This window comes from Streptopelia decaocto, assembly GCF_964273445.1.
Source record: "Streptopelia decaocto genome assembly, chromosome: Z".
In the NCBI taxonomy this organism is placed as follows: domain Eukaryota; kingdom Metazoa; phylum Chordata; class Aves; order Columbiformes; family Columbidae; genus Streptopelia; species Streptopelia decaocto.
The window spans coordinates 65848430-65875624 of record NC_138657.1 but is presented as its reverse complement, the minus strand read 5'-3'; the positions used below and the strand labels follow the sequence as shown (position 1 = coordinate 65875624).

Here is a 27195-nt window from a genome sequence, read left to right as displayed (position 1 = left end):
CAGCATGTACTCCTGCATGGGGCTATTCTACCCCAAGTGCAGGACTCTGCCTTTAACTTCATTAGATCTTTGTTTACATGTTTCTTCAGCCTGTCAAGATCCCTCTTCTTGACAGCCCTGCACTCCAGTTGCCCACCACTCTTTACTTCAGTTCGATACATTAACAGTGAACATGGATTAGGGATTTTGCGGTATTCTGGGAGGTTTTATTTTTGTTACTCTGGGTGGTTTCCATCTATTCTCTTTTCTGGATGGAGATGTGGGTTAAAGACAAAAAATATTACGTCAACTATTGTATTTTTTTTTCTATTCTTTACATATATGTAACAGCTTCCAACAGAATTTGTCTTCCAGACAAACATGAAACCAAAAATCAGTTTATTTCACATGATGGATGCATTCTGGATGTCTCTGCTGACATGATTCATTGCAGCTTTTTAAGAAAAGTAATCCCTTTCAAGGAGGGAGGCAACATTTTACCATCTGCATTAAAAGCATAATCTGGATAAAGAATATTTGAACAACAGATTTATAATTTTACAAACCTTTAACACTCAATTGTTGGGAAGGAGAGAGTGGGAAAAGACTGAAATAAGAATCCCAGCTTATTTTAAGAGTAAGAAATAGTGAATTACTCAATGAATGAGCTCACATTTAGCAATTGTTTAACAAAAAAAGGTAAGAAATATGTGACTAGGACCCTGAGATCATAAACCAAACTCCGCTACAGGGATGTCTTACGGGATGCAGTGCTCTTCACTATGCCCAAGGACCCCAAGCCCCAGTTGCTTCTGGATCACAGCTGGGATCCTCATCAGGGTAGAACACGGGTACTGAACGTTTATAATAATACTGAAGCCGTGAGAGCAGTTTTTTCACCACATGAGGATATTTTTCAGACAGATCATTTTTCTCTTCAGGATCACGAACAATATCAAATAGCCAAAGCCTCTTTGTTGGTGGATCAGGTGACTGAATCTTTGACTCATTGAACAAAGACGGTGGTGGGAACCAATGACTGCAGCCTGAAGAAACAGGAACAGACCAAGAGTTAATTTTCAGATATGGAGCAACAATGTGGAGAAGTAGAGTTACATGGTAATTGACGAATTCACTAAATCCCTCAACAAGCTACTGGTCAAGCTACTGTTGCTGCATTCTTTAACTCTAGCCAACGACAAGCCTTCCCAGTCCAGGGCTACCTATACAGGAGTCCAGTTGTCCAATTTATGCAAAAAGGCTGCACCACGGAGATTCAAACTTCCATGCCACTTAATTTCAAATCAAGTAATTTCAGGGACTTTCTTCTTGGATTTTATGACCCTTATAGGTCCCTTCCAACTTGAGATATTCTATGATTTTATGACAGTTTTTCCACCACTGTGGGAGTAATTTGTATACAAAATATTTGCAAAATTAAAAAAATACATTGTTTGGATTTTAGAAGTTCCCCTTCTAGATTTTTGCATGTGATAAAAAACCTGAGAAGTTAGCAAAATAACTAAAAGAGATGAAAATACATTGAACAGAATTAAACTGTGTTTGGGGCAGGTGCAAGAGGTGAAACATGGTACAAAAAGGAGTTAGTTCATTACCTGGATATCCAGTTAGTAACTTCCATTTTCCATGTCGGATTGCTGCATGCATGGATATATTGAAAAGTGTATCATCCCATGGAAAAGAGTTGCTCTGTGGTAAAGATGTCCTGTTGTCAATGCCAAGACCTTAATGAAAGAATAAACTAAGTTAGGTACATTGTATATCCAAGAAGCAATTTTCAGAATTCTGTTCCAAAACATAGCATTTATTTTAATGTGTTGGATAAATGATTTTTTATATATGTGCGGATTTCTGTGCTCTGATTCACCAAACATATTGTACTCAGAAAATGAACTGCACCCCAAAAGTTTACCAGTGAAAAATGTCACACCTGAGTCCAAATAACTCGACTTACATTGTATACAGATATTTTATGTGTATCTCATATACCTATATAAAGAATGCTTATTATAAGAATTGCCAAATTAACTCATACAAGTGCCTGTATCTTTTGCCAGTCAGGAATATAGGATTGAAGGATCTCCTGAATCAATGCTATTACTGTTAATTTTCTTATATCACTCCAGGGAGCAAGCCTCAGGTCCTGACTTGTATCCACACATAGAGAGCTGTCTCTCTGGACTGAGCTGGCTACATTCACACAGATCCACAGCTGGTGGGTGAGTTACTTCTATGGCATGACACAGTGTGAAGTATGTCTTCATGCTGTCTTTGGTAGACTCACATATGACGTGCCCCAATATCCAGATGTTGCAGAAAACTCCCAAGTGACAACTACAACTAAATTCCCTCCCAAAAGGAAACCTGAATCTCCTTATTGGACGGAACTTAGAAAAAAATTAATGTGCATACACCAGGGATTATCAGCAGACCAACTCTACTGAAACCAAGAGGGAGTCAGACAAACACTCCAGGAGCATCCAAACCATCTTGCATATCAGCTTTCATAAACAAGATAGGAGTTTAAGACATAAAATCTAGGAGTTTTATATTAACTATATCAGTTGATACCTGTTTACCAAAAGAGAACCAGAAAGCAACTCTATAATCAGACCAGAAACAAGACATCAAGAGGTGGAGAGAAACCAATGCTGATTTTCCAGCATCTTTCGAAAGATTACTTTCTATTCATTTAGGGAATTTGAAAGACACAGCTGACAGATTTTTGCCACTGAAATGAAAAAGAGAATCCACAAGAGGAGCAATGATCATGTGAGATCCAATATTAGAAGCAGAACTAGAGGTTTCTAAAAAGAGTAAATTCTGTACATCACAGTGAGCAAATATACATCCGACAGAAGAATGTAACAGAAATTTTGGAAAGGAAATGCTGGAGCATAATTTCTCTATTCTTTATGAAGGCTCTGCTAAGCTTCTATTTTTTTACTGGGATTCGCACTTTGAATCAGTTTTTCTGTAATAAGCACTTTCTGTGCATACCCAACTTTGCTGTTTACATCAGACTTGTATAATGTTCCCAGATAAATAAGACTATAATAGATGAACAAATATGCAATCCTGGCTAACTGGGGAGGTCCTAGTTGACTGGAAGTTGGCAAATGTGATGCTCATCTACAAGAAGGGTGGAAGGAGGATGTGTGGAACTACAGATCTGCCAGTATAACCTCAGTGCTGGGAAAGGTCATGGAGAGATCGTCCTGAGTGACATCACACAGCACATACAAAAAAACCCAAGTAATCAGGCCCAGTCAGCATGGGTTTACAAAAGACAGGTCCTGCTTGAAACGACCTGATCTCCTTCTATGACAAGGCGACCCAAATAGTAGATGAGGGAAAGGCTGTGGATGTTGTTTACCTGGACTTCAGTAAAGCCTCTGACACCATAATCCACAGCATTCTCCTAGACAAGCTGGCAGCTCATGGCATGGATAGGTGTACTTTTCGCTGGGTAAAGAACGGGCTGGATGGTTGGGCCCAAAGAGTTGTGGTGAACGGAGCCAAATCCAATTGGCAGCCGGTCACAAGTGGTGTTCCCCAGGGCTCAGTGTTGGGGCCAGTTCTGTTTAATCTCTTTATCAATGATCTGGATGAGGGGATTGAGTGCACCCTCAGTAAGTTTGCAGATGACACCAAGTTGGGTGGGAGTGTTGATCTGCTGGAGGGCAGGAAGGTTCTACACAGGGGGGTCCAGACCAGTGGGATCATTGGGCTGAGTCCAATTGTATAAGCTTTAACAAGGCCAAGTGCCGGGTCCTGCACTTGGGTCACAACAACCCCAGGCAGTGCTACAGGCTGGGGAAGAGTGGCTGGAAAGCTGCCTGGCAGAAACGGATAAGCGATAAGACAAAAGGAAATGCCCTCGAGTTGCGCCAGGGCAGGTTTAGATTGGATATTGAGAAATCTTCTTCATGGAAAGGGTTGTCAGGCACTGGAACAGGCTGCCCAGGGAAGTGGTGGAGTCACCATCCTGGAGGTGTTTAAAAGGCGTTCAGATGAGGTTCTTAGGAACATAGTTTAGTGCTAGAGTTAGGTTATGGTTGGATTCAATGATCCAGAGGGTGTCTTCCAACCAAAATGATTCTATGATAAAAAGGACTACCTGTTTAGAGTATGCAGACACAGAGTGGGGTGGACTCAGCTCATCTTAGATTATGAAGCACAGTTGCTGATGGTAAAAAAAACAAGACCAAAACCGAACAAAACAAAACAACAACAAAAAACCAAACCAAACCAACAAAAAAACCCAAAACCAAACAAACAAACCAACAGAACCAAAAAAACCCCCAAACCAAACACCAAAACATAAAAACACACAAAGCTTCATAAATAGTCTCAGAAGAAACTCTTCTGGAAGATAAATCCCCACACAGCCATGTGATAGCCATAGCAGACACAAAACTGCTTAAAGATAAATATTGCTTACTTTTCAACATCATTATATCATATATTATTCTGTCATACTGTTTGCTACTGGGAATACTCATCTTTACCATTTGCTTTCTTAAAGAGCACAATGAAAGACATTCAACAGATCAAAAAACATAACTATGTTTTTTAAACATGACGTCTCAAAATCTCATGTGAATGTACTTCTGTTTATAAGGTTTAGCATGGAGACGATGCTTCTGATTGTGAAGCCATAGTATTACACAAGATAAAATATTTAAAGTACTTCAAATAAACAGTATGAAAGATTGTATTTTTAGATATACTTTGCAAAATATATTTAGAATGCTATGCATGAGACCTAAAATAAGATTCAAGAAGATGAAATAGTTAAACCCTTATTTGGTGGAGGTAACAAAAAACTAAGAAATGCTTCTGCCAGAGGTTGTAGGTGAAGTTGTTTAGTGGAATATTATCTTCCAGCAAAATTTCTTGAAGAGAAAAAGATAAATTCCCTCATGTTCAGTTATTATAAACAGAACTCTTTCAGTCATGTTAACTCACCCATTGCAAGCACTTGTCTTGTGCCAAAGAAATGTACTGTCTGTTATTCAGACAAATGCATTGCTTCCCAGACAGTACAGGTCAAATTTTATCAGACATATCGGGCACAGAAAAGAGACTGGTGCTCATTTGAATGCTCTTTACATAGTATATTTATAGGATTGCCCTTTTATTACTTTATATAAGCACCAGATACAGAAGTAAGAGACAAAACAGTATTATTTGATATTAGGTCTCTTCTTCCCATCATATGGCTTTCACCTTAAGCTCAGATATTCCTTCCCCTGCATTTACCTGACTTCTTCCTTCCATTCAGCCCAGCTGATAAGTTTCTATCTCTGTTCTCATTGTTCAGGTTTGCTAGTGCTGATGAAATGCAAATGCCTGATCAGTGTTCTCCTCCGCCATAAGAATTTCACAGGGATCGCTTTTCCAATTTCGCAGACTAAAGAAGTCACATTCTTATTGTTTTCTTCACAAGATAAAATGTTTGTTCTTATAGCAGCCTAGCAGTTTTTCTCTGCATTTGTTCTAGACTGTTTCGTTGTTGTTGTTGTTTGCCTTCTTTTTTTCCATCATGGTTGACCAGACGGTAACAACAGCCCCTTGAACTAATTCAGCAGTCAGGGGACAGATGCCTTCTATGGATCTGTGTAATCAAGTCTGCCTTTACATGCCTGCATACTTTGCTTATAGACTTATATAATAAAAATGTGGTGCTTTTTCTTGTGTAAGTATATCAGTGGCTAATGAAATACTAAAGATTTGTTTTTACCTTAAAAAAACCCCATAGCATTTGCCATGAATTTTCTTATTTTCAAACAGAAAACACTGTTTCCTGAAGCCCAACTTGGAGCCTCACCAGCTGCTATATTTCTTTTTAAGTAGTCTCTTGGGAAATTATACGATTTTCATTAGTTAAGAAAAGAGTGAAATTTCATTCAGATATTTATTTTCAAATATTTAATGATACAACAAATTGATCTAAATATTTTAGTGTGCTGTTTGGAGTTGTAGGTCACCAAAAAGTATCCAAATAGTTTTTATATCTCTATAGAAAAAAGTCCTTCAGATGTGACTTTGAAGCTTATATCATATTTCAAGGCCACCATTAGTCTTAACAGCCTGAAAAACAGTTTCAGGATCACATTTTAAAAGACATTGAGGTGGTAAACTCCTACTACCCACAAAAGCAGTTTATTTTCTAAACACTTTAAAAGCCTGGCCCTTTGCCCTTTATAAAAAACTTCAACTTAGTTCTTTTGTTTCCATTATCTTACATTGTCTCTATAAACAGATATATATTCCAAACCAGGATGTATTAATAAAAGCCTAAATAGTTCTCAATACCGCTTATATAAGTTCAAGAGACCTGATTTTTCAGAAGGCAAATATCGTAAACTCTGAAAAATCTACGCAAGATGCTCAGAAAGCATCAGTCAAAAATGTGAGCTGCATTTGCAAAATTAATTGCCATTTTGTCCATAACATAGTCTTCAGGCAGGACATTGAAAAATTTACTACTGGATAAGAATATAAATAACATCCTGAATGATGACCAGGCAATATGTGGATTTCTCTAAAAAGTGAACCAACTTTCAATGTGTTAAGCCTTGGTAATGCACAAACGTATGTAAAACAAAAGGGAAAGTAACGAACATGAAGGAAAAAAGCCAGTCTGCATACACAAAAGAATGTGCTCTGAACAAGCTATTGCTGTTTAGGGAAGAGTTTGTGAAGTTGAAATAAACACATAACATTCAGCAACTGTCAAGAAAAGCAAAATCAATATCTAAAGTGGCAAAGACTGGGGCACTATGCTACCACATAGGTCTTTTTTGGGCCCCAAATGGGATACTGTGCACTTTTGGTCCCTGTGTTAGAAAAGTAATTGAAATAAAGGATTCACACCAGACTTATACTACTGTGATTAAGAATCCGATACCTACATTATTTCCTGCTTTAGTCTTACAATTTTAAATCTTTAAAAAAGCCCCTACGATTTACAGAAATGATACAAGATGACATGTTCTGCCATACTGAAGAAGTTATTTGGTATATTAAGTCCAGCAGTGTGGCCCAAGAAGTAATTAATAACTCCTGAATCAAAGTAAATAGAAAAGATAAACCAAAACTGCTTACTTTGCCCAGCAATCTGTTCTTTCATTTCACTTCACTTTCTAAGCATAGGAAGATCATAAAAAAATGATGTATAGTGCTTGGCCCTGTTTTTTTCCTCCTAGTCTTTCAAAAAAGCTCTTCTGACCTCATTAAGTATCCCATGTGTACCCCTAATTTAATATATCATTTAGGTTAGGTGGGTAGTTCTTCCAGACTAAAAAAAAAAGTCTTCCTATGTATTTTTGCATAGACTTACAACAGCCTTCTGCTTAATTCATTAGTTTGCCTATCCAACTGGGCAATGATTTATGTGGATGGAAAACAGGAAGAAACATTTTTTCACATTTCTTCCCTGGTGATCAAAGTATGCTTGAGAATCGATCATTTGTTCCTTGGCTCATACTATCCTAGTTACATATCAGAAATGTACCTAAAATAAAATATACTAATTTATCTGATCACCATGAAAAAGTCAAAAATGTCTGAAAATCCATTTGTTTTCTGAGTAACTAATTTTTTTTTCAATTCTTCTGCTGCTGCTGTACACCAAAATAACTCTGTGAACTTTTGATGCCTGCAATGCTACATGACAATAAAAAAATGAAGGGCTGATCCAGTTTTACTACATTTTACAGCTTTAGATGTCTTATCAGAATTTCTTTACTCCTCTTCCTGTTCAGGGTCTATAAAACCAACTTGTTTATTTTTCTAAGTCTTATGATGTTCCTGACAGGTTTCACTGATACTCTCTGAAATATTTAATATTAAATCAATGAAATACTAAAAAAAAATTCTCTTAGGTCAAGCAAAATTTAAGAAAAAAGCAAAGATGACAACAAAAAGCCGCTGCAACACAGTACTTGGTAAGTATGGTGGAAAATTCATATCTGTCAGCATTTGTTTCAGTCTTTTGTTTTCCACTTCGCAAGGCCAAGTTTTCAAGTACCACATAACCATAATTTGTAAAAGAAGATTTAAGGATAGTCAACACACATATTGTGTAAATTTGGAAGGTTAAAAATAAAATTGTACAATTTGAAGGTTTGTTTTTTTTTCCTTAAAGAAAGGCTCCACTTCTTTAGCTCACTCTAAATGATAAATTTGCTGAGGTTTAAAAAAGGGAATGCATAGGGGAATACATATTCTATGTCAGTATAGATATATGATACTTGCACAGATCTAATAAATCAATTACCCTTCTCTTCTGTCTTTCAAGGAGACCAACTCAAGCAATTGGTAGAAACCTAACATGTGGAGATATAAATACACAGTACAACTAAAATAAAATATTCTGCCTTCAGTCTGTGATTAAGATGATGAAAATGACCTGTGATTAGTAGAAATTTTCTTGGTTGGTAAGAGATCAAAAAGCACATAGTTCTCCCTAACATGCCATTTAGTGAAATCCCAACCACAAAATTTAAAGGGTGCAAAACAATATTGCCTGAAGCATGACATATTTCTGTACACTGTGGTTGATGATACTAGTGTGTAGGGAGGCAACATTGGGTACTGGAGAGCAATTTTGGAGAAAGACAAAATAACATCAATTATTATTTATTTGGGAGAAAGTACCCTGCCCAAAGAGTTAATCTAAACATCCTAAGTCAGTGTCAGATTGACTATGCCTCTACAATTCTCCAATATCCTACACAGTAACAAAACATTCTTTAATAAGTAGTTACATATAATCAGTGCCCCTTACAGACAACAGAAGCAAATGAAGCTTCTACTTTTGTTTCTTCATCTGCAAAACAAGGATGCTAGAAGTTATCCACCTTTTGCAGTATATTTCCCAAAGGAAAAAGTGAAAAATATCAGTATTCTCTATAGTTAAACTTCTATTTATGACAATACAATGTAGCAGCGGAGTCAGCCATATGCCAGGGAGAATATAATCACAGAAAGCTCCAAGCTAATTGCAATCTGCTTGATGGAAAAGACTGAGAAGCACACATTAAGAAAAGTCACAAAACCCAGGTTGAATTAAGACTTTAGATGGCTCATACTCTTTCCAGTGCAAATTAGAAACATGTCTGAAGCAAATAATAAACAAATGCTACTGCTTTGCAGGTGTAAAATACATTTAAGACCTTTCAGCCAAAGCAGTAATACCATCAGCATTTCCTGTAACACAAGTGTGTGTGCGTATTACACTATCTAGATGCCTAAATGGTTTGATACCTTGCAGTTTACAATGTGTACAGCACAAAAGGATTCCGTAGGTGTTCTCTTAGTAACTAAAAATACCTCTCTAGTTCTCAAGACTTCTGTTTCAGTTTAAATTTTGTCTGGCTATGCAACATCCCCTATCACTTATTTAGTTACTCCACTCCAATATTTAAATAATACATAACAGGATCCACACAGAATAAAAGTTTACTTATCATACCACATGGCCACCTGGGTTAAGAAACTGAGCAACCATAGGACAAGGGGAAGGATCCTCATCTGGATAGAAAAGCATCTTATAAAATTGGAAACAATAAAAAGCTTTGATTTCCCACCGGACAGGTCACCACTGGATTTCTAAACGAATTTGTGCTGGGACCTATACTACTGAATATATTCCAAACGATCTGGAAAAGGGACTGAACAGTGAGATTACAAAGTCTGTGGATGATGGTAAGTTATTTAAAGCTCACTGTAAAGAACAACAGAAGGTCCTTATGAGACTGGGTGAGTGGACACTAAAATGGGCAATGGTATTTAACATAGATGCAGGTAAAGTGATGCATGTGTGAAGTAACAATCCCAAATTCACATATAAAATGATGGCCTAGCATCACCCATAATTGTCCAAGAGTGAAACCTCAGGATCACGACAGATCGAGCTGACGCTTTTCCAGAATTACAGCAGCACTGGTCAAAAATAAAACTAAGAGCAAGGAATTACTGGAAAAGGATTCGTGAACAAAGCAAAAAGCTCTTTGTAATGGGAAGACTGTAGTTCTGGTCTCTCCATCGCCAAAAGAATAAAATATGACACGAAAGGTTCAGAAACTATTTACAAAGTTGGGTGCCATGTGCAATCCCCCATGAATTAAAATCCTCTGCTAGATGTATATTCTGCATAATTAAATTTGTATGTTCTCGGGAACTCGAGGGACCAGGCTGCTTTCATCCCCTGTATGATTTAAGCAAGGTTCTTCCCATCTTGTATGACGCTGAGCCAAATGCAATCAAATAATCAAAACCTTATTGTTTTAATTGACAGGGGACATATCAATGTAACACGTAGGCCAAATAGTTCAAGCGCTTACTACTCAGACCTCATAAAGTATCTTGAGTGAAACCACATCATGTTGGTAGCTGTTAGTACATTCAATGTGGCTACAGTCTCTACCTGACCTGACTAGCCATCATCTACAATGCAGAATGGCACTACTACACAACACGTACCCACAGTAAGAAAAACTCAAACATGCTGAAACATTGGATGAGACATAAAATGGTTTACCTGGGAAATCAATTGTCTGCTTTTGTCAGTAACAGCTGGATTCCAACTGGACTAGACTACACCCTCTGAACAAATATAATCTTGGCTACATCCTTAAATTCAATCATATGCTTTTTGTTTTGAATCACTGAAGATGTTACACGGAAAACTTCCATCTTATTCTATCATTTTGGTCCAACTCTGTCCTTACCCCCATGTGATACAGAAGATTTCAGTTTGTCAGTAGGCACCACATAAGCCACAATTGTCACTAAAACAGTGATGCAATAAAGTCCTGCTCATGTTTTTAGACATATCTCTGCTAAGAGAGGCTGGAGATACATATACAGAGCTATAGGTGTGACAAGAGGCACCCTTCAGGGGATTCAGCCAGTTATGCCCTCAGAGCAAGGAACACAGCCACAACAAGGTTGCATCACATAGCCAGAAGACAAGAAACTACTGAACTGCAGAAACTGCTGCTTGCAGTAAGGTATCTTCAGGGAATAAACTGGCCAAAAAAAAAAAAAAGTAAAAAAAAAAGATAATGCATTTAAAAGAATTCAGTCTTGTGCATGCAGATTCTCAACTAACTGAAGAGTGTCACTGCAGGAAGAGTCTTTCAATCAAAAGGTAGTGTCACCTGGCAATGATAAGTCTCAAGGGGTTAAATTAGATGCTTAATTTCTTCTTTTTCTTTTTCTTTTTTTTTTTAATTCTTCTGACATTATACTCTAATACATAATGAGTGATTTTAAAAGTCTCTTTGCTATGTAAAAATGTTTTTATTAGAGAAGAGTGAACAAGTCTGTATATTGCACGTAGAATTCTGCTTAACAGCTGAACAAAACACTGGGGAAAAAAACAACAAATAAAAGCCAAAACCTCAGGCTACTTCCACTAGAACAAACAATAACTGGTATTATTTTAATACTAAGGTGATGCATATGCCTCCCTGCCTCTTGTGATCTGATCAGTAGTCTATAAAAACCACAGAGGAGATCCCCAGACAGAAGTCTGGGACTGGCGAACCAAAACCCACTTATATGTGAAACCCAAACAGAAAGCGAGTTTCTAGTATGTTCATTATTGTCTTTAAAATCAACATACTATTTTAGTCATCCAATAAATCCCTATTGTATTCACCAGCTTCTATATGTTGTCAGAAATATGGTAATGGTATAATTCTCCTACTGCTTCCATTAAAATAAATCAAAGGTGTTGCACATCACAGCTTCTGTTCTTCTTCAAATCATTTGACTCTTTTCTTAGGATTTAAACATTTACTTACATGATGGCCATTAAATAGAAAAGAAAGAAAGAAATAGAAAGAAAACCCAAGCAGTTCAAAAATCACAGGTGATTACTTCTCTATGAACAGACACTGCAGACTCCTTTCAATCACCTTAGCCCGTTTTTGTGCTACAATAGCAGAAGCAGTAGGTAAAAAAATCACAGACTTTCTTAAACTCTATGGAACTCCACATAAAAATTACCCTCGTGAAAGCAGTCTTCAGCCTCCTACAAATCTTACCACATGCAGACACACTAAAGTTGCAAGACTGGCAGCCTCACTGTACTGTACTAATGCTCAACTGTGGAACAGCAGGAGGTCTGTAAAGGTTTAAAAAAACACACACTGAAACTAATGGAAACCTTTCTATTAATTCCAATGAGCTCTGGCTCAGACTGGTTAAGCATCAGTAGTAACAAACAAATTTTCATGCTACCAACTTCTCTTAATAAAACAAATTAAGGTAAATTCCCCTTCATCCATACAATTCAGTAGACCCAGTGTGTTTTCCAGGAAAACTTTATAAGAAATAATTTGTGCAAACAACACATGCATCTTAACCACCCCCCAGATTATCCTCAAATTAAAGTGATTCTGAAATAAAAACAAAATAATAGCACCAATGCACAATTTACCAATCCTCAAAAGAAAATAAATAAATACCCCCCAACAACAACAAAAAAACCAAAACCAACACAACAACACAACAGTAACAGCACACAATCCCATGAATGTTACCAAGAATTGAGGCTTATGGAAGAGTTGAGAAAACCAAATTCCAGAATCATTTTCCCTGATGCAAAATCCAAGTCACTAATGATATAGAAACTGTTTACTTAAACATATCCTTGATCCTCCCTGCAGCTCTGAAACAGCAGAATAAAGGCAGACTTCAGGTAACAGGCACCCAAACACTTGATTCTTTACCGGAGCATACAGCCAGAAAGGGAAACACAAAGTCGAGAAATGAACCATAAATTCAGTGCAGTAAAACTTGGGAAGCCACCCTATAGCTTTTCTTTGTGCTCCATGCTGCTTCCCACAACCACATCTTCTGAACTCTCCTCTGACTGCATTTTTCCAACTGTCCAGCAGTTTCGTCCCTAAAGGAGGAAATTCACAGGTCACACTGAAAGCCCTAGCCAACTGCATGCTATTAATATATAAATTATTTTTGTCCACTAAAGCAATTAGAAACAGATGCCAATTTGATGCTGAACTTACCTAATTTTCAGTAAACTGGAAATAAAGGCTAAGACCAATTAAATGTTTAACTTCCACAAAAGTAAACAAAATTGAAAACTAGGGGTTAAATTCACATCAGAATGTACCTGACAAGACGAGACATTTTCTCCCCCCTCCAAAAAACCTAGCCCAGCGCCAGGCATACATTTCTGGGATTTGGGGACCCAGATTCATGCCCTGAGTTACCCTGATTGTTACAAAAGGTTTTGAACCATGATCTCCCATCTTTCAGGAGAGATTTCTTCCCAAGAACCTTCAAGAAACTCTAGAATGGAGGTTTTCTCCACATTTTTCATTTCATATCATATAAAACATAAAAATATTTTGAATGACACAACAGAAAATAAGCCTTTAACTTGGTGATGGGATATCTAGATGGGTTGGGATAATTTTAATTTCCAGTCATATCAAATTTGTACAGAAAACTTTTAATTCATATAAGAAGGTAAGCAAATTTAGTGAGTACACAATTTGGAACAGATTATTAACTTTTTACTCTCTTCCAATTTTTAACTCAATGATGTATAAATATATGTTTTTCTAGCATCTCTAGATGCAAAATGTTCTGTAGGCACAGGGCTGTTCTGATTTGCAGGCAGTCTGGTCTATAGTTTGATTTGCAGGCAGTCTGCAAACACTTTCAAATTAGGGATTCTACATTACACCATAAAAAACAGAACGGTACATGAAAAAAATATCCATATTTCCTACAGTATTACCCAGTTTGGAAGTACCTGGATCTGGGTAGAACAGACAAAAGGTGGCAGGAAGGTATAGTGTGGGAACGTAAGAACATATACATCCATTTCAGCATGCATCATTTCTAGTAAAAGCCATTTTCACAACTGAAAAGCTGCACTCTTCACATTGTTCAGGTGCACACATAATAAAAGTAGTACGAATCTATGGACTGGGTCAGAAAATACACTAGATTTCCATTCTATTTGAATTCCTTTGCTTTACGTTTTTGGCCTAAGCACCATGATGTTTTACTTTAACATGAGAATTTTTTTTCCTCCTAAATATCAGGAAATAATATACTGAACATGGTTCAAGTTTTTAATATATACACTAGACCGCAATGGTTATAGCATTGAGAGCAGCGAAAGTACTACATTTTTCATTTCCACTGATGAATGTTAAATCAAGTCTTTGCCAAACTCCCCAAAAATCATTACTGTCTCTAATGTAGTAATATAATTTATACAGTCCCTAAAACCTTAAACCAGTCAGATGAATCAACTACTCACCTATAAGATAAGACCATATTTTCAAATAAAATTGTATTGAGAAATAAAAAAGCAAAAGAACAAAAGGCATAGTTCATATTTTTACAATTAGGAGACAGACTTAGACCTTATATATCTTGTATTTATAAACATAAGGTGGTTTTTAATACCTCATTTCTTTGTCAACAGTATGGAAACACATGGCTGTTCTCCATACATTTATAAATGGAACTGGTGGAGAAGAGGGAGTATTTCTCTCCCCTGTAACTACAGAAGCATAACAAATCTTAGATACAAGTAGATGAAGATTCCCCAGGCAGAACTATCACTTCTCCATAAACAGAAAATTTTGCACTGTGTTTCACACAGATGCATTAGAAATTCTGTAGATGGTGTCGTACTGGAAATTTATTTTAGCATTTTATACAATGGAAACTTCATGACAAAAATTATCTTTCGCTAGACATGAATCTGTGAAGCTGCCTGTTGCTCTATTACATTTATAGCTGTTCTACATCTATTGCAAATTTAGTCTGAGAGAAAAATCTACAGGGAAATATGGAAAAAAAATATTCTTCTTCTATGAGAAAAGTTAAATATCAAAGTTTTAGTGTCTGACCTTAATAGATGAACAACATCCAAGCAGATTATTTATACTGTTTGAAGTAAAGCATATATAAGGGTACCTTGCTTGTGAACAGACTGGTTTTGCATAGACATTGCTTGTTGTACCTTAACCAGCCTATTTAGTAGGCTATTAGTGCTTCTTAGACTTTTGCTTTCTTATGAAGCAACAGAGACAAAAAATCTCATAGAAATCGAAGCTAAAAGTTGCATCTTCACCAATATGAGAGCCAAACAAATTCTTAAAGGTTATTTCTAGGCCTACTGCAGTGCTACAGATAGCCATTGTTAGTGATGTACTACAGAAGACAGACAACTCTTCTTCCTACCAGAGGGAAAATGTTGCATAGTTTCTGGAAAGGCTCAAAGACACACAGTACATCCTCTTCCATCTACACTTTTACCCCCCAAACACATAAGGTACATTCATTTTTGCTTTTCTTCTCAGTCTTTTAAAGCCAACAGTTTTTCCTTCACACTTATAATGAATAAAACAAATAAGATATTCTACTGTGTTTCTAAATGATGGCTCAGTAGTAGTAGCCCTTTAAAAGTGATGACTTTTCCATTTCAGGTGCATCTGTATAACATTTGTCTTTGCTCATATTCACTCATAAGGTACATTTTTGCAATTGCAGATATGTTCGTAGGTGTGATGCCTTAATTAATGTTAGAGTTCATGAAAATTTGTCAGAAGGAAGGACAAGCTTGCTACAGTCACTTTGAAATGTGGATGGTTCTGTGGGCTAACAAGGTCTTTGCATATATGCACTTTCAACTGACTTCTCTTTTTTGAACTGTGATGCATACAGCAATTATTTCACCTCAACAAAGAAACTCTGGAAATGTCAAGGGCTCTTCCAGCCTACACTGTGATAATGAATTACTGAAAAAATAAGGGGTTTTATTACTTCACCAAGGAAAGACATTTTGTGACCTTTTACTGTTTTATGGCAATAATAAGTTTTCTACCAAACACCAAGTCTTTCTGTTACTTTAATAATATGAAAACATTTGAGGAATAGCTGTGACCTTAACCTTGGAAGAATGAACAGAATACTGATCTTGAAGAAACAGATGAGCCCTAAGACACTATAACTTCCCACCATCATGTTGGCAGGGCATAGGGCTGTGCCATAGACAAACTCACTCAGCGAAGTTCAGCTACCTTAATTCACTTATTTGAACACTGTGAACATATAGACCCACTATTATCCCTCCTAATTTCAGTTTTCTTATAGCAATGTTTGATTTCAAAGGAAAGATTTAGACTAGAATATCATGCTTCACCTCTTACCCTTCAAAATGCATACTCTTCTTAATTTCAACAAGAGTAAGCATGCGAAAACACTCTCATTCGTGCCACTGTAAGGTAGCGGTGTTCAAGGAAAAGAGAACTGAGCAGTGTATAACCTGACTCTAACAGCCTGTGCACAATTAAAATCACAGGTTTTCAGCTCAGATATATTTCATTTGAAAAATGTAATCCAACATTTTTGTCAAGACTTGCATAAAAATATAAAATGTTAGTGCTATGTTCAAATAGGTATAGGGTATAACGAAGCGGTACTGAGGGATTTCTGAATCTCAGCCATGATCCTGGCATTAGACACTTTATCAAGTGACTTAACATTTCTAAATTCTATCTACATCCCAAAGGAAACATTGGAATTAGTATTTATGAGGCTCACCAAACATGCAATCCCCATACATTTAGTATTGAATACAGCAGTGACGGATGGTTCATACTGAGATGCAGGTGGTCTAATAGCCAAGGTGACATATAAACACAGGCCAAGCTTCCCAACAGCAAGAGAAAAACCCCAGAAACTTCATATAGCCAACAGCTAAAAGAAGAACACCACCTATCTCTGACGTGAATGGCAGCAGAGCTGGCTGGAACAGTGGCCTCCCTCTAGGGAGTGGTGCTGAGCCCTGCCCAAAGCTGCCAGATCAGGACACAAAGCACCACACGAAGTTGTTGAGGGCCACAAATGGCTCCAGGGTCATGTGTAGGCAACTCCTGCCTTGTAAACCTACAAGGGGCCATTGCAATTTCTTATTTTCTTGTGATTAACAGATGATGGAGTCCAAGCTGGTCAGCATGACCATTCCCCCATTCCAGCTGTCACCATGTAAGCTTAGTCAGCTAACCATACTGGTCACTTTTCTGTACATTTTTGACCTCAAGAGTGGATCCCAGGTCTTATCCTGGCACAGACGTGGAGTATATTTATCCCATTCAAAGCCCACACAGTGCAACGGTGCAACCATCCACACATAACTACACCTTCTGCTGCTACTGAACATATCCATTTCTTTTTTTTTAAATATATTTCTAAATCATCTAGATCATCAGTAATAAATCTGAGGAAGAAATAACTTCTGGCCTTCAAAGTCTCAAGAATCATCTTTCAGGTGGGCAAATAAGTAATAAATGGGGCCTAAAGGAACCTAGAGTGTCTATTACTTAATCAAGATTAATCATTCTGGTATACATATGGATATAACATATAATGCTAGAGCCATTATAATGCAATTTTAATGCCCATGAAGGATACATCAGTCCCAGAACTGAAATGGTTTCTCCATTGTAATATATCATATGTTAATTCTGCATATAGCAGATCTAGCCCCTTACAAGCAATCATTTATTTTGGCAATTAATAGCACAATATATAAGGTAATGCCTTTTTTCAAATGTCAAGGAAAGCAACGTAAAGTTTTACTAATTTTGCTCAAGACAAATAAAAGTTCGGAGAAAAATGGCAAAATGTTTTTACAAGTTCTCTGTCTTAGATGTCTGCCTCTATGAATGGATACCTTCAAAATAAATTGACTACAATCAGTAGCCTACAATTTTATTATGCCTTTGAAGTTTAAGTTTATGGTGAAGTCTGGAATTTTAAATGAAGGTAAAAGTTTTTTCAGCCTAAGCCAGCCCCACCCAACAACGTATTTGTTTTGAATACATCTTTCTAATTCAAAGAAATCCAAATTCTTTTTGAAGAAAAAGTGATGCTACATGAGTAGTCTACAAGAATTTGTGAAATTCACTAAATTCATTAATAAATTTAGCAAAGCAGATTAAAAAATAATAGTGTGAACTGACATATTCTGATTAACAACTCTGAATTAAAGGGTACATTTCCTTTCACCATGTCATTTACTCCTGATTCTCAAAATAAAATAGCCTTCTGTGGGATATAAAATTTCAATACAGCTTCAAGACAGGCCATCTAGCAATGACTGTGTGGTAAGAAATATGTTTGGATTAGCAGTTAGGGGAATTTAGACTTAAATCCAGTTGGTTTTTAATTCAGCTGAATCACCAAAACCTGATGAAATGCCATAAGGCTGTCTAAAAGAAAGCAGATCTTTCACAATGGAAGAGCTGACGTCACCCACACGGCTGCCAAACAATCAACAACTCAGCTTTTTTTCTTTATTAAAGACAAAGTCACAAAAAATTGAGCAAAACAGTTTTGTAGTTTGTGGGTTTTTTTTTCCTCCCAACACATGTAAATCAGATTGTTCCTTTATGTAACTTTTAAGTTACTTTACACACTTTATTTGCATTTTCTTAACTTATACATTACAAAGAAAATGACACGCTGTTTCAACACAGTTTTAGCTTTCTGTTTTTAATTTTCCTATTTTACTACTACATTCTTCAACAGAAAATCTGAATGGAAGACAGTAGATCCTTCACACCAATGTCCTGCTTTTACTCAGTTGCAAACTCTTGAATAAATTACAAACCTACAGTGAGACCCAGCAATTGAGACATACATTCATCACTTTTGAAAACAATCAACAGGTTGATGAAGAAAAAAACAGAAAGACTGAAGTGCTGGCTTTCAGCAAGGAGGGAGAGGAGCAACCAGACTGGTTTAGCACAGCAAGGTCCAACCAGAAGGTGCGGTTTCCCCTCCTTCCCCCTGGGGCTCTGGCTCTATGAGCAGGCAGACAGCACTAGGAGTGTTGGGCTCTCCCTCTGCCTTCTCAATTCCAACCACACAGCCCTCCTCGCCCCCATCTCCAGCTGCCTCTGGCATCCATCAGTCCCTTCAATGAACAAATTCAACCTACCCAACACAGGAAAACCAGGATAGCAAGTTGGATTGTTCTGAGGAGTGCCATGCAAAGTAAGCATCAGGAGCATGCAGCTGGGGATGGGGAGGGGAGGAAGCAAAGCACATCACCAGCAGAAGCCTGTATCATGAAACAGAAACCTCAGGGTTTAATTTCAGAGACAACAGAATCACTCTCAATTGTCCCCTGAAATTCCTTCTAGTCCCATTCTTAGTGCCAAAATGAGCCTTTGGCTATATATCCAAGATAGATCCGAAGAAAAAAAAATAAATTGAGTAATATCCTAAAGAGATTCATAGCCTGGCTCTGTGAGTGGTTTTGGAGACCCATGAGAGAGGGGAGCTGTGGTGAGGTGCTGTGAGAAGCAGGATTTCCTCTTCAGTAGCAGCAGTGACATACACCAGCTTAAACTCCATCAAACTACTGCCTCTCGCTGAGGTCCCCCAGTGGCCTGAGCTGATCTAGCTGCCAGGTCCTGCGGTCAATCCCTCCATCTGCCACCAAACACACTCCTCCAACATGGTGCTTCCAGACATACAGCTACAGGGCAAGTTGATTCAGCTGGCTGATGTGGTAGAAACCTTGACTCCTTCTCCCCCTGCCACCCAGGATGGTCTGAAGGCTGATCTCATCTTGTCACCATGTGATTTCCAGATCCAACTCAAGGGAAGATGGGATGGGAGAAAGGGAGGGGACAGGCTGGCCATCTTGGCAATTGCTCACCACCAGACTGGCTTAGCTACAAAGACCACAACACACCCAGCCCACCCATCCTTGCTTTTGGAGATCCCACCCTAGTTTTTTCACTCCACCACCTCCTGCCTCCTCCATTATACCACCACAATTGTAGCTCTGCCTCAGACCAACTGACTGAGAGAAAAGATTGTTTTTAACCCTGACACTCCACTGGGCTGCCACAGGTCAGGGGGAGCCTGCGGGCAAAGTCTGCAGGCAAGGACAGGAGCCTCGTTATTAACAGTGAAAACAACAAATGAGGAATTACAGTCTAAAACACTGCAACACATTTCAGGCTCCTGGAAAGGCTTTTATTTGAATGAAGAAAGTCTGTCCTCTTACAGAGAAGATGATTACTTGAAAGAGTTGGTCAATAAGACCTGTCAGCATTTTTTTGTAATATGGAACTGTAGACAAATTAGTTTACAGTATTTTCACTTTTACACTCTCTAATATTAACAACAGGACAGAAATGCGGTACTTTGATACAAGACTACTGTAGGGCTGTAGTATTTAGCACTGGACATGAACTCCTGAAAACAGACCAGCACTCAGTCTGAGAACTTGAAAAACTGTGTGATGTTAGCTCACGAGTGGTAAACACGCAGGTCAAGGTCAGTTAAATAAAACCCCGCAACACAGTAGCAAAGATGCCGTTAGCTCTGTAATCAAGATAGCGTTTCCTACCTTTAGCTTAACATTCTGTTGGAACACTCAGCTGTAACAGTTGATTTGAAACTAAATTAATTACATCTTTTGCACAAATTCTTCCCTGAAGGAATGCTTATTTTGGTGTAAAAATCTGAACAGAACAAAGCTCCATTTTCCTATCTCAGTTAAATAAAATCATATGAATCACATGAGGCATCCCGCCATTCATGCTACTAAAAATATACAGTATCAGTTTTTTCAGACAGAGGTGAAGATAAATGCATCTGTTAAATAAAAATATTATGCTGAAAGAATGTATACATTATATGCAAAAGCCCTCAAGAGTTCAGGACCACTGAACCTGCAGTGAGTGCAAGTACAACAATAACTTAATGCCCTACATGTGCACAACTACAACAGTACAGTGTGTTCCTTAATAATATTATTCTCAGAACTCGCCAGATTATCTGCAATGTCCTGGAAGTTTTTTTGGTTATGTTTAAAAGTAATTTGGGATTTAATTTCCTCTTTAGTCTTTCATAGTATTCTGCAAACCTAAAGATTTGGCTAATCTGTATCTTCCAGTCAAAAAATCACAGAATCACAGAATGTCAGGGATTGGAAGGGACCTCAAAAGATCATCTAGTCCAATCCCCCTGCTGGAGCAGGAACACCCAGATGAGGTTACACAGGAATGTGTCCAGGTGGGTTCTGAATGTCTCCAGAGGAGACTCCATAAACTCCCTGGGCAGCCTGTTCCAGTGTCTGTCACCCTCACTGTGAAGAAGTTTCTTCTCATTTTTAAGAGGAACCTCTTGTGTTCCAGTTTATACCCATTGCCCCTTGTCCTACCATTGGTTGTCACCAAGAAGAGCCTGGCTCCATCCTTGTGACACTAACCCTTTACATATTTATAAACATTAATGAGGTCACCCCTCAGTCTCCTCCAAGCTAAAGAGCCCCAGTTCCCTCAGCCTTTCCTCATAAGGGAGATGCTCCACTCCCTTAATCATCTTCGTTGCCCTGTGCTGGACCCTCTCCAGCAGTTCCCTGTCCTTCTTGAACTGAGGGGCCCAGAACTGGACACAATATTCCAGATGTGGTCTCACCAGGGCAGAGTAGAGGGGAAGGAGAACCTCTCTGGACCTACTAACCACCCCCCTTCTAATACAGGCCAGGATGCCATTCGCCTTCCTGGACAGAAGGGCACAGTGCTGGCTCATGGTCATCCTGTTGTCCACCAGGACCCCAAGGTCCCTTTTTCCTACACTGCTCTCTAACAGGTCATTCCCCAACTTATACTGGAACCTGGGGTTGTTCCTGCCCAGATGCAAGACTCTACACTTGCCCTTGTTATATTTCATTAAAATTTTCCCTGCCCAACTCTCCAGCCTGTCCAGGTCTCGCTGGATGGCAGCACAGCCTTCTGGCGTGTCAGCCACTCCTCCCAGCTTGGTGTCATCAGCAAACCTGCTGACAGTGCACTCTATTCCCTCATCCAAGTCGTCGATGAATATATTGAGTAGTACTGGCCCCAGTACTGACCCCTGAGGCACTCCACTAGATAGAGGCCTCCAACTAGACTCTGCCCCATTGACCACGACTCTCTGGCTTCTTTCCTTCAGCCAGTTCACAGTTCACCTCACTACCCGATCATCCAGACCACACTTCCTCAGTTTAGCTGTGAGGATGCTGTGGGAGACTGTGTCAAATGCTTTACTGAAATCAAGACAGACCACATGCACCACTCTGCCATCATCTATCCACCTCGTTATGTCCTCATAAAAGTCTATGAGGTTGGTTAAGCATGACTTCCCCTTGCTGAAGCCATGTTGACTGCCTCTAATGACCCTCTTCTCCTTGATATGCCTTGAGATGCCACCAAGGATAAGTTGTTCCATCACCTTTCCAGGGATGAAGGTGAGGCTGACGGCTCTATAGTTACCTGGGTCCTCCTTCTTGCCCTTTTTGAAGACTGGAGTGACATTTGCTTTCCTCCAGTCCTCAGGCACGTCTCCTGTTTCGCATGACTTACCAAAGATGATGGAGAATGACCTCAGCCAGCTCCCTCAGCACCCGCAGGTGCATACCATCTGGACCCACGCATTTATGGATGTCCAGATTGCCTAATTGCTCCCTAACCCAGTCCTCATCAACTGAGGCAAACTCCTCCATTTTCCTGACTTCCTCTGGAGCCTCAGAGGTACGGGGCTCCTCAGGACAGTCTCCGGCAGAGTAAGAAGGCATTCAGTAACTCTGCCTTCTCTGTATCTTCTGTCACCAGGGCACCCACCTCGTTCATCAGTGGGCCTACATTGCCTCTGGTGTTAGTTTTATCTGCCATGTATTTGAAAAAGCTCTTTCTGTTGTCCTTGACCCCTCTCGCCAGGTTTAATTCTAAGGAGGCCTTAGCTTTCCTAGTTGCCTCCCCACATCCTCTGACAACAGCCCTATATTCTTCCCAAGTGGCCAGCCCCTCCTTCCATGATTCTCCTCTTCCACTTGAGCTTACCCAGCAGTTCCCTGTTTAACCATGCAGGTCTCCTGGCTCCCTTGCTTGACTTTGTATGTGTTGGGATGCTCTCATCTTGAGCCTGGCAGAAGCAGTCCCTGAATGCTAACCAACTATCTTGGGCCCCTTTACCTTCAAGTACCCTTTCCCACGGGATTTCCCCTAGCAGTTGTTTGAAAAGGTTGAAGTTCACCCTGCTGAAGTCCAGGGTTGCAATTCTGCTCGCTATTCTGCTCCTGCCACACCTGCCACACGAGATCCTGAACTTCACCATTTCATGGTCACTGCAACCAAGGCAGCCCTCAAACTTTACTGCTTCAACCAGACCCTCCTTGTTAGTGAGGATGACAGGAAGATCGTATGGGCAGTTTATTTTAAGATTTAAAAAAACAAAACATACCCATGAAGAGAGCCCTGATTGCTGAAAATATGACAGTACTTAAATATTCCAAACTTTGCATCTCCATAATCTTATCCACAATAGAGACATCAATGTCGTCTATCTGGGTCTTAGCTCTAAACTTATTACTCAGTTTGCACAAATGAAAACCAGACACTAAGTGGAAATCAGCTGAGTTACATACATGTACGGTTACTCCTAATAACTCAGACTGCTAAATAGAAATTCCAGTCCTTATATGACAAAGCATAATTTCACTAGCTGGGTCAAAAACAAAGTCATAAACAATAAAATGACTCATCCTGCAAAGCACAAAACCCCTCCAAATTTCAGTTAACTTACAAGAAACGGAGCCCATTATGACAATAGATGAAGTACAAGGCAAGCTGGATTTCTCGTCCCCAACAGTGCATTATAAATTAACATGCTCTGTTGCACTAGGAACAGTAATTAAATGAACAGTGATCTGAAAAAGCACAGTTTAATGCATATTTTGTTCTGTATAACAGTGATACATCTTGTCAAACCTACCAGAAATACAATTACTTGCTCTCAAATGCTCATAAAATCAAAACTAGGAAAAATGTAGGGTATACTAATTTCGAGATCAACTCTACTTCTTCCTGACTAAAAGCGCTATTAAGTGAGAAAGTAAAACAGGTAGCACAAACTTGCCAAAACTATAAGCCTTTGCTGGGAAGAGACAGGAAAACCCTATATGGTGCATAAGGACATGTGGGTGAAGAGTTAAGTTTCTGTTTTTAATGACTCCAGCCTTGAAAGGTACATAAAAACATTGTAAATTTACAGGCACACATAGCTGTTCCTCTGTTTGTGATGCTTAAAAGTAACATCTCATGAAGTATAGAAGTTCGGATGCTTTGTGTCGGATGCACTCGATGACCCCAGCCCCCTCAAACCAGCAGCAGTTTGGCCCAGGCTCCAGAGGAGGTAAAGGACTGAGCCATAGCCAGGCAAAGAATTCCTTCTAGGAGACCCACAAGGAAGCAGAACGGCACACTGAATGCCAGTAACTTGTGGGCACAGGGAGTCTCGTGCATACTTTTCCTACTGTATGCGATTTGTCTACGAGTCAACCACTTTATGCTTTAAGTATGACAGCCTGGATGAGTCCACTTTGAGCTCTCCCTGCCAAATAAGTGAGCTATATGGCAATGGTTTTACCACTCACAGGTCAGTGGATAAGCCCAATTTAAATTTAAATTTAATCATTTAGCTTAAGTAGATGCACACTAAATATAATGAATTATTTAGAGATATAAGGTTGTATTATTTTTAATACCCTCTTTGCTTCATGTTACTTGGCAAGCTGGATTTGCTAAAATTTTAAGTTGTAAAGTTCTGCTCATATTTACCAAAAGCAACTACAAACTACAATGAACACTCGCAAGATAAGGTCCAGTTTGCACTTCACTGGGAGAAACGGAACTGACTGGGAAAAACAACGATCCAAAGCTAATGCGAAGACATTACAGACATCTGCAAAACGGGGCCTGTTTCACACTTCACTGGGAAGAAAGGATTTATTTAGACAAAAGAGTACCTGCAATGCTATGGACAATAAACAGTGTCTACAGCTGAACAAAAGAAAGGCTCATGTGGAATCAGAGAAAAAGATCCAATGAGAAGCAAGAAGACCCCGAAGTGAAACATTGCTATTGGACTGAATCATGGCTCAAATGGTTTGTAAAGATATACAAGTCTATGGTTTCCTATGCTCAGGCAGACCTCTGCGCAGGTGTCGAGCTGAGACAGTCCTCTTGCTATTATACTCCATTAAATATCTTTTTTATGAGAATTTTGTTTCCTGAAAGTCTGCTCTACATATGGCTATCAAGCCTCGCCTGAAAGTTTGCTACCAGAGTGAATGGTTATCAGGGAGGGAATGCCTGAAAGTCTGCTTCTGCGAACAGGTAAAGGCCTTGCCTGAAAGTTTGCCTTCAGAGTTTTAAAATACAGACTCCAGACCGAACAGTTACCACAAAGAGAAGAATCCTGAAGGTTTGCACCACGATGGGTACAGGCCTCGCCTGAAAGTTTGCTTTGTGAATGGGTACAGGCTCCTAGAGAGAAGGTAAGCAGCATCTGGCTTGGCATATTTCACCCATGCAGTAAATAATATAGTAGACCCATCAGTGAACTCTTTTAAGTTGCACTTCCCTTTAAGAAATCTAAACATTGTTCTGCAGTAGGCAGAACCCTAAATTACACCCCCGCAACAAACTTCTGCCCACTTGGCCAGCTAACTGCACACATGTCCTAAAAACACACACAAAATGTAAGGACACACTATATGTAGCAAACAGTGAAGTATCATCACAGTATGGTGTAATGGAAACAATCTGCAGAGGTATTTCCTGAGCTCCTGAAGACCTCCTCTGCTCATCCCCCTTCAATTTACGTCAGGCATTTTTCTACTCAAACACCTCTGCTGACAGTTCCCACAACAAAAAGATGGTCTCTGAAGTATGGCGGGGAATACCACATCAGGGCACAACACTGTACAGGAATGCTACGACTCACTGAGCATCCTCTGAAGGGAAACTGGAGTAGCTACACCTTAATTCCATCAGTATGTAGGAATTAATCTGCAGGCAGTGCTGTCCAGCCACCACCAGACAGGTACTATGTCTGACAAAAGCATCACAGAACCAGCTGTGCATCACAGAAGGCCACCTTACTCATTTCCATCCAGTTATTACAGCACAACATGTATCTGCCTTCTTGCCAGCAACAGATCACTGTCCCCACTGGACTATTTTTCCTCTGCCTGAATTTACTTCTTTATTTAATGAAATACAGAAATGCTATAAAAACACTGGAAAGGACCTGTTCCAATGTTCTGCATGAAAAAAAAATCTCTGCTTGAAAAGTTTGTACTGCTTAGCAAACTAATTATGTTGAATCATAAAACAGACGGTGCTTAAAGAGCTATAGAATTAGCAAACTTAAGCTCCAATTCATGTGATTATGGCATTAAAGATCCAACCCATGTGATTATGGAATAAAAGCAGTTGCAAAGGTTGGAACTTCTCAGCTTCTCACAAACTCAAGTTTTCCGTTTGCAAGGTCATATTATATAGATGTATCAAGAATCACTAGGACAAGCAGTTCATTGGAAGCTACCTGCCAACCTGGCGCAATGAAGGCTGGGTTTGGAAGGGTTTTTTTGGCTGGTCCTCCACATTTCCACATCCCAAAGTACCTCTTTCTTACTCAGGAGTGCTTCAGAGCTCTTGAAATAGGAAGTGTGTGTTGGTCGTGACTCGGTAAGTACTTACAGCACCCGGGGGATGATGTCTCTGTATTTTAAAGAAATTTACTGAAAAGCAGAAGGTATCCTGCTCTATTTTGTTTCCCCCAGCAGGAAATACTTCACTTAAGGAAAACAAGGAGTGTTCAGAATATAAATTGTATATGTAATAAGTCTTGAACAATCAGTAGCATACTCACATGGGGAGTCATCCACAAACATGGGGTCTATGTTATGCAGCAGTTCCACTCTGGGGGAAGGTCTTCCTTCACTAGGACAGATTTCAAAAGGAAATGTTAATTTCCTTCTACAGCTTATCAGGATTCTGCATGTTCTATTTTAAGACTTTTTGTCATCCTACTACAGAATGAGCTCATAACCATAAACTAATTGCTATCAAATTTAATCTGAATGCTGTTTTCTAGCCCACTAGCAACACCTATTGCCTATTTCCCTGATTTCACTGGTGTTTACCGGGATTACTAACAAGTCTAGAGTACAGAATTTGCCCTACAGAAGTAGGGTCTTAAAATAATCAACTTCAAAAATCACATCTTGCAGAGTAAGCTAGCATGACACTTGCCATGCTCTCTGCATATCTGAAC

At 39.0% G+C, this 27195-nt stretch overlaps 1 protein-coding gene across 1 annotated transcript in view; it reads right to left on the bottom strand.

The window, feature by feature from the left end:
- Nucleotides 1-361: 361 nt before the first annotated feature.
- The window catches only part of ARSB (arylsulfatase B), a 68344-nt gene continuing 41510 nt past the window's right edge, over nucleotides 362-27195 (bottom strand). Inside the window, exons 6-8 of the mRNA XM_082074896.1 lie at nucleotides 26791-26861; nucleotides 1596-1724; nucleotides 362-1025 (exon numbers count right to left, since the gene is read on the bottom strand). Coding sequence (XP_081931022.1) covers nucleotides 760-1025; nucleotides 1596-1724; nucleotides 26791-26861 — 466 coding nt within the window. The 3' untranslated portion in view covers nucleotides 362-759. The remainder of the gene's footprint in view (nucleotides 1026-1595; nucleotides 1725-26790; nucleotides 26862-27195) is intronic.